Source organism: Panthera uncia (genome assembly GCF_023721935.1).
Source record: "Panthera uncia isolate 11264 chromosome B2 unlocalized genomic scaffold, Puncia_PCG_1.0 HiC_scaffold_25, whole genome shotgun sequence".
Classification (NCBI taxonomy): Eukaryota; Metazoa; Chordata; class Mammalia; order Carnivora; family Felidae; genus Panthera; species Panthera uncia.
This window is the reverse complement of record NW_026057581.1, coordinates 10,889,496-10,903,878: the sequence shown is the minus strand read 5'-3', so window position 1 is coordinate 10,903,878 and position 14,383 is coordinate 10,889,496. Positions and strand designations below refer to the sequence as shown.

The 14,383-nt window shown below is 36.9% G+C and overlaps 1 protein-coding gene across 10 annotated transcripts in view; it reads right to left on the bottom strand.

The window, feature by feature from the left end:
* NUP153 (nucleoporin 153) overlaps nucleotides 1-14,383 on the bottom strand; it is a 92,049-nt gene that overhangs the window by 43,963 nt on the left and 33,703 nt on the right. For 9 of the 10 annotated variants that reach the window (XM_049654998.1, XM_049655002.1, XM_049654999.1 and 6 more), the window contains 3 exons: nucleotides 6,097-6,345; nucleotides 5,822-5,961; nucleotides 5,612-5,740 (listed from right to left, as the gene is read on the bottom strand). In XM_049654998.1, coding sequence (XP_049510955.1) covers nucleotides 5,612-5,740; nucleotides 5,822-5,961; nucleotides 6,097-6,345 — 518 coding nt within the window. Of the gene's footprint in view, nucleotides 1-5,611; nucleotides 5,741-5,821; nucleotides 5,962-6,096; nucleotides 6,346-10,820; nucleotides 11,100-12,062; nucleotides 12,765-14,383 lie in introns of those variants that run through there. The other variant, XM_049655006.1, reaches the window with a different exon arrangement.

Here is a 14,383-nt window from a genome sequence, read left to right as displayed (position 1 = left end):
CAGGACAGATATCCGAAGAGAAATAGGATTAATGTCCTAACAGGAATTTATCTCTGGATGGTGTCATCATGCCTAAGTTCAACTTTTCTTCTTTATACCTTTTACTGAAAAGCCAATGACTTTTACAATCAGAAACAAGAAAGACAGCACACACCACACTGAAGATCTGCAACTATGTTAAATGGGAAAAGGGAGATCACTGGTATAAAGTTCTGGCATTAGTTTGACCCATTTATCCCTGATATTTAAATCAAAGAACACTTCTCGTTGAGTCACTATGTCGTACACCTGGAGCTAATGTAACATCGTGTGTCAACTGTAATCCAACAAAAAATAAACATAAGTAAATCAAAGAACTAAATAAATGAGAACTATATTAAAATATTAGTTATTCTGGGTATTAATTAAATTCCAAGATAACTAAATGAAGAGACTGTAGGCTCTATTGTAAAGGAAATTCGCATTTTTAAACTAATTTCTCAAATTTTGAAATAAGAAAAAATTTTAAATACTCGGGCTATTTCTTAATAACCTTTTAACTTTATTAAAATTGAAGTTAAGGAAAAAAACCTTATAAAGAATAGACAAGCACCCTTTAATACATAAGCAAGGTTTACAAATTCCAACTAAAACAGTTCCTTTTCTCAAAAATACATTACACCATTCCAATGACCAAATGACTACCACAAAGCAAGTTTGGTAATGCTTAATATAAAGATATTATCACGACTGAAACACAACCCAATCTCTACAAATAGCTCACAATATCTGAAAACTTGAACCATAACGACTTTAAATGTTTCTCTGTCCGATACCAAACAATGATAACATTTCCAGAGTAGCTGCATGATTCTCCATTAGTTTTATTAAGAACTTGATGCCCATTAAGAATTGTTGTTCAAGCCAGAGGCTTGGGCAAACATGAAGCAACATTAGAATTCTCTAGGAAAATCTGATAGTCTGTCCTGTCACTGGATTCTACTGGCCACTGACCACTCAGGGCTTTAGTTTGCTAATCAACAAAATGGAATTGAATTACAGAATCTTTAATATACCTCCCTGCTCTAATACTCTAGGAAAGGAATTATTAGCTTTGTCCCAAACGTCAGCGATAAACATTTGGAAGCCTGTGTTGAGACAGATTCTAAGGGTATGTCACAATTCATCATTAAAAAGTACAGGATTCAAAGTAAGAAAGAAATGAAGAAAAGCAAGAATATACTGAGACTTGGACTATTCTATGAATCACAGGCTTGCATCATCTTATCTACTAACAGGCTGAACTATTATTTTAACTTTAAAAATTTTTTAAAGAATACGATCCAGTTTAAGCTTTAGAAAAAGCTCCCTGTGTAACTCCAACATCTAGTTAACATTTTCTTAAATAACAAAATACTGCCCTTCATGAACACATTCAGAAATAAAACTCATAATTACTGTTAACTACATACATGAAACCATCCTCTAATTAGGAAAACAAGAAACTAAAGACAAGACAGTCTTAAAATACACTTGTTTCTATGCCATTTCTATGTCTGTCATAGACCCATCTTCACAGATTCCCCTCTCCAAGAGTCTACTTACTGAAAGTATAATTACTCCTCCATCTTTAAAATGTCAAAATCTGTAAATGTAAGCACAACACCATATAGACAAAACAATTTCTTATGGGCTTCAAAGAACTCATAGGATAAAATACGGGATGGTGGGATTCACCTTAAACTTATTATCAATTTACAACTGTTCTTTGCTTATATGTAAATACAACTGATTTTGCATAACGACCTTGTATTCTGTAATCTTGCTGAACTCATTAAGTTCTGATAACTTTTTTTGTATTTCTTAGGCCTTTCTATGTGGATAAGCATGTTGTCTATGAATAGGAGTACCACTTTCTTCCTTCGTGCAGTGGGTAGGCCCTGCAGTACAGCACTACACAGCAGCAATGCTAGCAGACAGCCTTGTTCTCTTCCTGGCCTTGGGAGAACAGTACTCTGTTTCTCACCATCAGTATGATGTTAGCCAAAGATTTTCTGTAGATACCATTTATCAGGTTGAGAAGATCCCCATTTATTCCTCAGGCTGCAGGAAATTTTTATTATGAAAGGATGCTGAATTTTGTCAAATGTGTTTTATGCATCTATGGAGATAACCATACAGTTTCTATTCTTTAGTTTGTTTAAATGGTAGCTCACATTAATTTTCAAATGTTGAACTAACCTTGCATTCCCAAGATAAACCCTACTTGATTATGAAATAGAAGCCTTTTTATATATGTTAGATTCTCTTTACAAATATTTATAGAGAAGGTTTGGGTCTGTAATGCCTAAGAAATATTAGTTTGTGAGGGGCGCCTGGGTGGCGCAGTCGGTTAAGCGTCCGACTTCAGCCAGGTCACGATCTCGCGGTCCGTGAGTTCGAGCCCCGCGTCGGGCTCTGGGCTGATGGCTCGGAGCCTGGAGCCTGTTTCCGATTCTGTGTCTCCCTCTCTCTCTGCCCCTCCCCCGTTCATGCTCTGTCTCTCTCTGTCCCAAAAATAAATAAAAAACGTTGGGAAAAAAAAAAAAAAAAAGAAATATTAGTTTGTGGCTTTCTTGTAATGCCTTTGGTTGGTTTCAGTATCAGGGTAATACTGGCCCCATAATATGTTGGAAAGTGTACCCTCCTATTATACGAAAACATATGCATAAGACTGGTATTCTTTCTTTCTTAAATGTTTGGTAGAATTCACCAAGGAAGTTAAATGAGCCTGAAATTTTCTTTGCTGGAACGTATTCTGACTATGTATTCAATTTATGGAACAGACTATTGGAGCTATTTTTTTTTTTTTTAATGTTTATTCATTCTTGAAAGACAGAGCATGAGTGGGGGTGGGGCAGAAAGGGAGAGAGGAAGACACAGAATCCGAAGCAGACTCCAGGCTCTGAGCTGTCAGCACAGAGCCTGATGTGGGGCTCGAACCACAAACCATGAGACCATGACCTGAGCCGAAGTCGGACGCTCAACCGACTGAGCCACCCAGGTGCCCCACAGTCATTTATTCTTAATACCAAATAACAAGAAATACTTAGGTATAAATCTAACAAAATATGTGCAAGGTCTGTGTGATGAATACTACAAAACACTGATGAAAGAAATTTCAAAAACTTAAATAGAGAGACATACTGTGTTCAAGGACTGGGAGATTCAATTTTATTAAGATGTATATTCTTCTCCCTAAATTGACCTTCAGACTCAATACAATTCTAATCAAAATTCCAATAGATTGTAAAAACTGGTAACATGATTCTAAAATTATGAAAAAGTAAATGACTTAGGAAAGTCAAAACAAGCTTGAAAAAGAACAGAGTTGGAGGACTCACATTACCGATTTCAACACTATAAAGCAATAGTAATCAAAAGAATGTAGAGTTGGCCAAAGGATACATAGAAATGGAAAATAATAGAAAGTCAAGAAATAGAACCACATATATGGTCAACTGATTTTCAACAAGGATGCAAAGGCAATGCAATGTAGAAAGCACAACCTTTTCAACAAATGCTACTAAAAAAATTGGACATTCGTTATGTGAAAAAAAAATGAATCTTGATCCCTCATGACATGATACATTCCATATACAAAAGTTAACTCAAAATAAATCAGAAGCCTAAATTAAAACCTAAAACTGTGGGGGTGCCTGGATGGCTCAGTCGGTTAGGCTTCCACCTCTTGGTTTCGATTCAGGTCACAATCTCATAGTTCGTGAGTTCGAGCCGTGCATCAGGCTCTACGCTGACAGTGTGAAGCCCACTTGCGATTCTCTCTCTCCCTCTCTCTCTGCCCCTCCTATTCTGTCTCTCTCAAAATAAACAAACAAACTTAACAAAAACAAAAAACAAAAAAACTATGGGATGCCTGGGTGGCTCAGCCGGTTAAGCAAGCAACTCTCAACCTCGGCTCAGGTCATGATCTCACAGTTCAGGAGTTCAAGCCTTGAGTCGGGGGGCTCTGTGCTGACAGAGAAGAGTGTGCTTGGGATTCTCTCTCCTTCTCTCTCTGCCTCTTCCCCACTCTCTCTCTCTCAAAAGAAGATAAACTTTAAAAACACAAAACAAAACCTAAAACTATAAATCCACTAGAAAACACGGATGAACACTGTGACCCTAGGCTAGGCAAAAATGTCCTACATACTACACCACATGCATGAGGCATATAAGGAAAAAACCCAATACACTGAATGCCATGAAAAGTAAAAACTTCTCTGTAAAAGACTTAAGCCAGAGAATGGGAGAAAACATTTGCAAAACACGTATGTAATAAAGGACTTAATAAAGGTGTGGCATACTCTTAAAACTGATTAATAAGAAAGCGACCCCATTTAAAAATGGGCAGAAGATTTGAACAGATATTTCACCAAAGAAGACACATCTATGGCAAACAGGCACATGAAAAGATGCTCAATTTCACAAATAAAAGCCACGGTGGTGTGGAGATACCACAACATGCCTATTAGAATGGCTAAAATAAGGGGCGCCTGGGTGGCTCAGTCGGTTAAGCATCCAACTTCAGCTCAGGTCACGATCTCGCGGTCCGCGAGTTCGAGCCCCACGTCGGGCTCTGGGCTGATGGCTCAGAGCCTGGAGCCTGCTTCCGATTCTGTGTCTCCCTCTCTCTCTGCCCCTCCCCCGTTCATGCTCTGTCTCTCTCTGTCTCAAAAATAAATAAAAAACATTAAAAAAAAAAATTAAAAAAAAAAAAAAAGAATGGCTAAAATGAAACAATGAAAAACTGATGACAAGTGCTGGCGAGAACACTCTTCCATTACTTTGCTGAGAAAACAGCACTACTTTGCTGTGGAGAACAGTTTGGCAATTTATTAGAAAGTTAAATGTATACTTACTATAAGACCCAGCAGCCAACTTCTGGGTGTTTACCCAAGAGAAATGGAAATTAATGTTCACATAACACGCTTATAACCACTTATTCACAACTGTTCCAAATCACATCAAACCCAAGTGTCCTTTCAGTAGTGAATGGATAGGATAAACAAGTTACAACTCAACAATAAAAGGAACTACTGATATGTGCAAAAATAAAGATCCATTCCAGATGCATTATGCTAAGTACAAGAGGCCAGATTCAAAGGCTAGATGCTATATGGATTAAATTTAAATGACATTCTGGAAAAATCAAAACTACAGGGAAAGAAAGCAGATCAGTGGTTGCCAGAGGGTAGAGGTAGGAAGAGGGGTTGACAACAGAGAGGCACAAGGTAACAATTTGCTGTGATGGAAATGTTTATTCAATACTTTGATTGCAGAGTGCATACACAACTGTATGTATTCTGTTAAAATGCAAATACTGTAAGAAGGGTAAATTTTACTATACATAATTTACACCTCAATTTTTTTAAAAAAGGAATTAATCATCACACTTCCTAAAACACAGACGCACATAACATGCTCACAAGTGTAATGAATAAATATTCACTTAAGTCGAATACAACGTTCAGATAGTCCCTAAATGAAAACGGTATCATTTTACCAAAAAATAACCAAACCAAAACTCCATTGGAGTGCCGTTACTTACTTGACAATTGTTAACGTTATCAGTCCTCCTATTCAAACCAACCTGATACGGTGTGTTTCGGAGTTTCAGTTGTCTTGCAGCAGCTGCTGCCCCACCGTACATTGTTTTTCCAGGATAAAAAGGAGAATCTCCAAGCTGACTTGTTTTAAGGATTGAAGAATTCCCAAGTGACTGCACAGAAACAAAATGATAAATTATGAGCAATAAACACTCAAAACAAATGTGATGGAATCCAATCTTACTAGTACTCACAGGGGAAAGTGTTCCAAAGGCAGACAAGTTGAATGCTGGTTTTTTTGAGCTGGTGGCAGTGTGCTGTGAGAGTGAATGAGTACGTTCAGCCTCTGGGGACCACAGAGGTGGCACTGAAGTGTTCTTTGTAACAGCTATATCTGAAACAAAAATATGTAATGCACAGTTAGAGCACTAATTACAAGGCCCTCAATTTTTATAAACAGAAAATGAAAATTAGAAGTAAAAAAACCTATCCCATGAAATTTAACTTTACTACCAAACACCAAGAATACCTTTATCAGAAGCTCTTGAAGAAAAACCACTGGTAGTTGAGATGTTATCATCATCATGTTGAGAGGTAGAATCTTTAATTTCCTTTACAAGGGAAAATCCAGAACTGCCAATTGGGAATGCCGAGGATGTGGAGGGCTGACAGTGTAGTGCAGGAGATTCCAACACGGAGAAATTCATATGGCTCCGATGAAGAGAAGGCCTTGTTAATACATCTGGGTAATTTGAAGAAGTACTAGTTGTTGAGGGTTCTTTAAAGAGTAAAAAAACAAAAAAACAAAAAAACAAAAAGGCATTAGTATTATGAATATACAGCTTAGAAAAAGCAATACAGTATCACAACAAAATGGTTTTTGAGAAAACATACTATATAACATCGCTTCAATTCAAGCCACTGAAGCCTCCCATAAGCTCAGTTTAAGCTATTCTTTACTCAAAAAAGGTTTCATCTAGCCGCAATGAATTTACTTAACCTAGTATCAAACTATGTATGTTTCAGGGGTCACATGCAATTTCTAAAAGTGCATGGCTCTTTATTGATATTGATGCTTGAATTGCTACTATAAAACCCGCTCATGAAAAGTAAAGAAGCTATATAAGTCATAGCAACCACTACTAAAATTGTAGATCTCCCAGATATTTTATATACAGACATAAATCATTTCTCTAATTATATAATCATGCTATGCATCCAGTTCTATGACCTGCTTTTTCATTTACCAATTTTGTCTCTACATACAGAGCATTCCCTTTAAAGACCACATTGTATGTTATCATGCTAATTGACGCGAATTATTTTGTGATTATTTTCCCAATGTTCCATCGAACATCTATGCACTGATATCTGCATACTCTTAAGAGTATTCTTTTGGATTAATCCATGGTTCTCTAAGAATAGAAGCACAAAGAGAAATAATTTAAAAAATACTTTTAAGCTTCCCACAAAAATATCTGATTCTGTAAGTCTGAAGTTAGACCCATAAAGCTGCCTGATGTACCCTGAGAATCAATGGGATAAACAATTATATGGAATTGCTCTGCAGGACTCAATCAGAGAGTATGCTCATTTTTGCTTATGAAACATACCGCAATCCTATCAGTTATACTCCCACAAATAGCAAATGACAATGTACATTTCCACCATACTCTCTAACACTGGATATTAACCTTTTCTGATTTCTATCAATCTATCAAATGGCACCATTATTTTATTTGCATTTATTTAAATGAGAGGGATAGTGCGTCCTTCCCTATATTCATTGTTCATTTACACTTCTATTAATTGCTTACTGATATAGTAATTTTTTAATGTTTATTTATCTTGAGAGCGTGCACACCAGCGGAGGAGGAGCAGAAAAAGAGGAGACAGACAATCCCAAGCAGGCTCTGTGCTGTCAGCACAAAGCTCAATGTGGAGCTCAAACCCATGACCTGTTAGATTATGACTTGAGCTAAAATCAAGAGTTGGATACTTAACCAACTGAGCCACCCAGGCGCCCCAATAAAAGCTAATCTTTGATCAGTAAGATACTGCAATATGACCTGAAATATTACAACTATTTTTCACTGTTGGCTGAACCTATTCATTTTGTTGATGTTATTTTTTGCAGTACAGAAAATAATTTGTTTATAAGGTTTGTAAACCTTGTAACCTTTGTTTACTTTTGTAAACTTTGTTTACAAAGGCATTTACCATTCCAAGACTATAAGAAATAAAAAATTTTACGGATTTTTTGGTACTGCACTGTTATTTTTATTTCAATATAATATTTAATCTTGAATCCATCTGGAGTCAGTTATGATATAGTAGTGAAGCTTCATTGTTTCCCAAATGGTTAGTCTGTTTACATTCTAAAATAACCTTCTTTTTTTTGTTGTTGTTTATTTTTGAGAGAGAGAGAGAGAGAGACAGAGAGAGAGGGCGCGCGCGTGCAGGGGAGAGGCAAATAGAGAGGGAGACAGAATCTGAAGCAGGCTCCAGGCTCCAAACTGTCAGCACAGAGCCCGATGCGGGGCTTGAACTCACAAGCCATTAGATCATGACCTAAGCCGAAGTCAGACCCTTAACCTACTGAGCCACCCCTAAAATAACCTTAAATAAGCTACCTTATAATCACGGAGAAGCCACCACTACCACATAACAAATCCCGAAAGGTTTTTCACCCTCTTCCCCAGTGATGTATCTGTACAATAATGTTTTACCCACTACAACTTTAGAACACATTTAGTAACTGTAAAAGTTACTCCAACCCACCCCCACATTCCCCTTATTCTTTTTCAGAATTTCTCTACTCATCTTCAGGTGTATTTTCACAAACCTTTAAAATCATTTGTCAAGTTTCCAAGACTCTCAATTAGGCTGGAATGTCTGGGCCTCCAGACTAGTGCTTCTGCTATAATTTAAATAATTATAAAACTGAACAGAATAGGAGATATCTTTCAAACAACAGAAAACGGCACAAGAAAACTCAAAAAGTGAACCCTATCACTACCCAGCTCTCTACCTAGGTATGTTTTCGGACCTGGAAGAAAGAGCTGGAGTCCAAGCACAACACAGCAGGCAGAAATCAGAATTAAGGGCACTGGACAGTAGAAAACTGCAGCGAAGGGCCTCCAGAAGTCCACATGGGTGTGTCCAGAGAGTGAATGGGCTTTCCATGCACAGAGTGAGACCATATAAGGCTTACCAAGTATGAGCTACCACAGAGTTGAGGAAACAAGTCACTAGGAAGCGAGCAATGCTAGGGGGCAAGAAGCAGTGTGGAGGACACAGGAGCCACAGGGTTGCCAGAACTTAGAGATCCCATAAACACCTCCTTAAATCCCTGGCATTCAACCGAGATGTTGGAAAAGCTTCCCCTTGAGACAAAGGATCATGTCCTAGAACAACATGTCCTATGTTCTAGGACATAGGTTTAGACTCAACCTAAAAAGCCACAAGAGAAACAGTTTGGAGGCTAAGTCCTATCACTTTAGGGAATTTAAGAAATCTTGGACCCTCCACAGATGCACAATTAACAAAACATAAAACTAAGTTTACAAAGTTCAAAATGATCAGTAACAACTGCCTGCTCAAACAACAATCAATACTCCTCAGTGGAAGATAACAGCATCCCAAATCTCTACATGTATTTTTCAAAATGACATATATAAGAAAAATGTGATCAACAGTGCAGAAAAAAGTCAACTGGAATTAAACATGAGATAGATGATGCAATTAAAGGCTTTAAAAATAAGTATTTTAGCTATGTTCAAAGTTCCTAACAGACTCATTAAAATGATTTGATATGGATCACACTAAAGTTAAAAGATTTTAAAAAGGAAGGGATACCATGCCCAGCATTGTTTTCGTTCAGCTCTCCTTTATGTTCCTCAGCGGAACAAAAGAATTTCTTCTAGAGTGCCATACACTTCTGAAGTTTATTTCTATGTTTTTGTTGTTTGATATTATAAGTAGGATTCTTTCTTCCTTCACACTTTCTGTTTACTGCTTAAATAAGTTACTGGGGTTTTGTTTTTTGTTTTTCTATATTAACTTTGTGACTAATTTCTACAAATCTCTTATTCTAAACAGTTGTTTGTTTTTTTTCCCCATCAATTGGCTCTCTTGGGTTTTCTGGGTATTATTTTGCTTCCTTCTTACCAATACTTACATGTATACATACATCCTCTTACCTAATTACATCTTTAACATCCAGAAGTGGTGATGATGGGATTCCATTTTATACCTGACTTTAATGGGAATGTTTCTAATGCTTCACCATTACAGGTGATTCTGGCCTTTGGATGACTAACATGTTAAGCAAGCTCTAAATGAAATAAACAATTCTAAATAAAATACATAGCAAATACCTATTAATTATCTACCAGAAAGAAAATAATTACAAGACTTCCACTATATAAATATGCTAACTTATATTAATAATTCCCTCATGATAAACGATTCCTTACATCCCAAGATCAACTCTCCCTAGTGAGTAAGAAGATTCTATTTTTTAACGTGCTGCTGGATTGTATTTGATGCTCTGTAATTTTCTTCCTCAAAGTCTGTCTTCAAAAATACTTAACAGCATAAGCAATAGAAAACAATTCCACACTATTTAGTTTCAAAGTACTATTATACAAAAAATAAGATTCAGATAAAAACACTTAACTAGAACTGGAAGGAAACATCAACATAATAAAAGCCGTATATGAAAAACTCACAGCTAACATCAAACCCAATGGTGAAAGACAGATTTTCCTCTAACATCAAGAACAAGACAGGGATACCTGCTTTCCCCACTTTTATTTAACCCAGTATTGCAAGCTCTAGCCAGAACAGTTAAGGCAAGAAGAAAGGCATCCAAAGTTGGAAAGGAAGAAATAAAATAGCTCTATTTACAAATGATATACCTTGTATGTAGAAACCCCTAAATATTACACACACACACACCCCCATTGGAATAAATTAATTCAGCAAAGTAGGAGGTTACAAAATAAGCACACAAAAATGAGCTGTGTTTCTATACACTAACAATGCACATTTTGGAAAGCAGATTAAGGAAACAATTCCATTAACAGCATCAGAAAAAAACAAAACACTTAGAAATTAACCAAGAAAGTGAAAGACTTGAACAATGAGAACTATAAAACACTGCTGAAAGAAATTTAAGAAGACATAAATGGAAAGACATCCCAGGGGGCTTGGCTGGCTCAATGGGTCCAACTTCGGATTTCAGCTCACCTCATGATCTCATGGTTCAGGAGATCAAGCCCCATGTCAGACTCCACGCTGTCAGCATGGGATTCTCTCTCCTCTCTGTCTCTGCCCCTCCCTTGCTCATGCTCACATGCACACGCTCTCTCAAAATAAATAAACTTTAAAAAAAAATGTCTTCAGTAAGGTGGGTGGTTTCAGGATCACCATACAAAAACCAACAGCTTTCCTCTAAATCAGCAACAGTTGGACAAATGGCATTTGTATTTTCTATTTCTAATTTGTATTTTACAATAGCAACAGAACCTGTAAAAAGAACAGAACAGACTTATTTAATACCTGTTCCTGAGTGAGAATATTCTTCCTCCCAGCACCCCCCAATATAATTTCCATCTGTTCAGTTGAAGTGTAGTTGACACACAGTGTTACATTAGTTCCAAGTGTACAACATACTGATTCCACAGCTCTGTATGTTACCATGACGAGCATGCTTGGGATTCTCTCTTTCCCGCTCTCTTTGCCCCTCCCCTGCTTGTGCTCAGGTACACATGCTCTCTCACACAATAAACTTAAAAAAAAAAAAAAAGAAAGACATCCCATGTTTTTACACTGAAGAAACTAATATTGTTAACATGTCAATACTACCCAAAGCAATCTGCTGGTTCAATACAATGCCTTTCAAAAACCCAATGACGTTTTCTCAAAAATAGAAAAATCCATCCTAAAACTCTTATGGAATCTTCAAGGGCCCTTAATAGCCAAAATAATCTTGAAAGGAACAACAAAGTTGTCAGTTTCACACTTCCTGATTTCAAAACATATCACAAAAAAGTAATCAAATTAGTGTGGTACCAGCACAAAGACAGACATGTAGACCAATGGAAGAGAACAGAGAGCCCAGAAATAAACCCTTACATACATGGTCAAATGATTTTCCACAAAGGTGCCAAGACTACTCAATGGGAAAAGGACAATCTCATCAACAAATGGTTCTGGGACAACTGGAGAGACACATGCAAAAAGAATGGAAGTGGACCCTTACATCATATACAAAAATTAACTCAAAATGGATTAAAGACCTAAAAAGCAAGACCCAGAACTATAAAACTAGAAGAAATCAGAAGCGAAAAAGCTTCATGACATTGGTCTTCACAATGATTTCCTGGATCTGACAGGCAACAAAAGAAAAACAGACATGTGGGACTATATTAAACTTAAAAACTTCTGTGCACTAAAAGACACAATCAACAGACTGAACGGGCAACTTACAGAATGGTAGAAAATATTTGCCAATCATATATAAGAGGTTAATATCCAGAATATATAAATATGAACTCCTACAACAAAAAAATCAAATAATCTGATTAAAACCCGGGCAAAGAACTTGAAGAGATGTTTCTTCAAAGATGATCTACAAATGGCCCAACAAGCATATGAAAAGATGCTCTCAGCATTAAAAATCACAGGAGAAATACAAATCAAACCACAATGAGATCCACTCACACCCACGAAGACAGCTACTATCAGAACAACAAAATAAACATTGGCAAGAACATGGAAGAAGTGGAACCCCTGTGCACTACTGGTAGGAAATGTAAAATGACACAGCCGCTGTGGAAAGCAGTTTGGCAGTTCTTCCAAAAAAAAAAAAAATAGAATTCCCATATGCCCCAGCCAATTCCACTTCTGGGTATATACCTAAAAGAACTGAAAGCAGGGTCTCAAAGAGATCTCTACAAGCATGTTCCTAACAATAGTATTTACAATAGCTTAAGGGCTGAAAGAACCGAAGTATCCATCAACAAATGAATAAATGGGGTATATATGTATAATGGAATATTATTCAGCCCTAAAAAGGGAATATATTCTGATACATGGTATAATGTGGATGAACCCTGAAGACATGGTAAGTGAAATAAGCCAGTCCACAAAAGGACAAAAACATAGGATTCTACTCACAGGAGATCTCTCTCTCTCTCTCTCACTCTCTCTCTCTCCCCCTCCCCCACCCCTCCCCAAATCACACGCACACACGCTCTTTCAAAATAAACAACTTTTAAAAATCACTATTCATGGAACATATTTTTAAAATTTAATAGAATATTTAAGTTGCTTCATATGTAATACTTCTTTATCAAGCTCACTCAAATTGAGAGAGATACTGGCTGGAGTTTGAAAATCTACTACTACTGACATTTAAACCTATAGGCATTTAAACACTATACTATTTTAATTTTTCTGCACTTAGGACGCACATATGTATAAGCTGAAATGGTTGTTCGAATACAAAGTATTCTAATTTTGTAGTATATTTTAAAACAAAAGGACAATTTTCTAGCTATTGGCAGACATCTGTTAAATATAGCCTGTATAGACACTATAATGGAAAAAGAAAACTACTGTGATGTACTTCTACTTGAAGGTAGGATGCTAACAGCAATGCTACTTTTTTAATACTTACAGAGCTTCTTTACCCCCAAAACCAGGACCAATAAAGAACAGTCTGGGATAATAAGACTAAACAAGGCCATGTCGTCTACAGACTTACATCACTCACAAATGCCCAGTGTCTAAGAGTGTATCTATCATCACATGGCATTAATTAGACAAAGTAGTCTACAACTTTGAGTCTACTGCCGACTCATATGCTAGCTATGCCACCGCGGGGCCTTTCAGAGGCCTGAGTTCTTACTGACTCAACGAAACATGCACGTTATTTCAGATTCTCACTGATCCATCCCACTAACCTAGCAGAAGAAACCCAAACACCCAAAGACTCACCATCATTAAGACAGTCAATACAAGGGGCACCTGGATGGCTCAGTTAAGCGTCAGACTCTTGATTTCGGCTCAGGTCATGATCTCACAGTCATGGGATCAAGTCCCACATCGGGCTCTGTGCTGGGCATGAAGCCTGCTTAAGATCCTCTCTCTCCCTCTCTCTCTCTCTGCCCCTCTCCCCATGTCTCTTTATTTATAAGTAAATAAATAGATAGATAGATAAATAGATAAGACAGTCAACACAAGGAAGTACACAGGCATAAGGCTGCAGACAACAGATTTTAAATGGGCCACAGATTCTAGAGCTGTTCTTACTGCACTGTGCTATTTGAGGAATGTACAATACTCTCCAGCTCCAGTTACTATTAATATGGAAGTTACACTGGTATAATTAATATTAAGTAAACAACATTCAGGACTGTTATATCGAAATTATTTTAAGCTTTTGATAATTTGACATCACTTTAAGAACAGACATGTCTAAGTTGTTTTTTGAGAATGCATTGTCAAATTTAAGTGTAACGTTTCAGAGTAAACAAATGGAATTGTTTTATCTAGTAAGATCTATATTCATCACACTGAGGAGTTATCAGTGGGACTTTAAGTCACACATTATGTGATTACAAGTACTGAATGCAACACTGTGAGAAGAGAACTGTCTGGAACGAACAAAATTCAAGATAGGAGCAGGATTCAGATCTAAGATAAGAATGAGGTGGGAAATACTATCAAGTTCCTGAAATTAGTATCTAAAAGCTGCTCACAATTTGCTTCTGCACAATTAGAGGAGTTAGGGTAGGAAAGTGGGT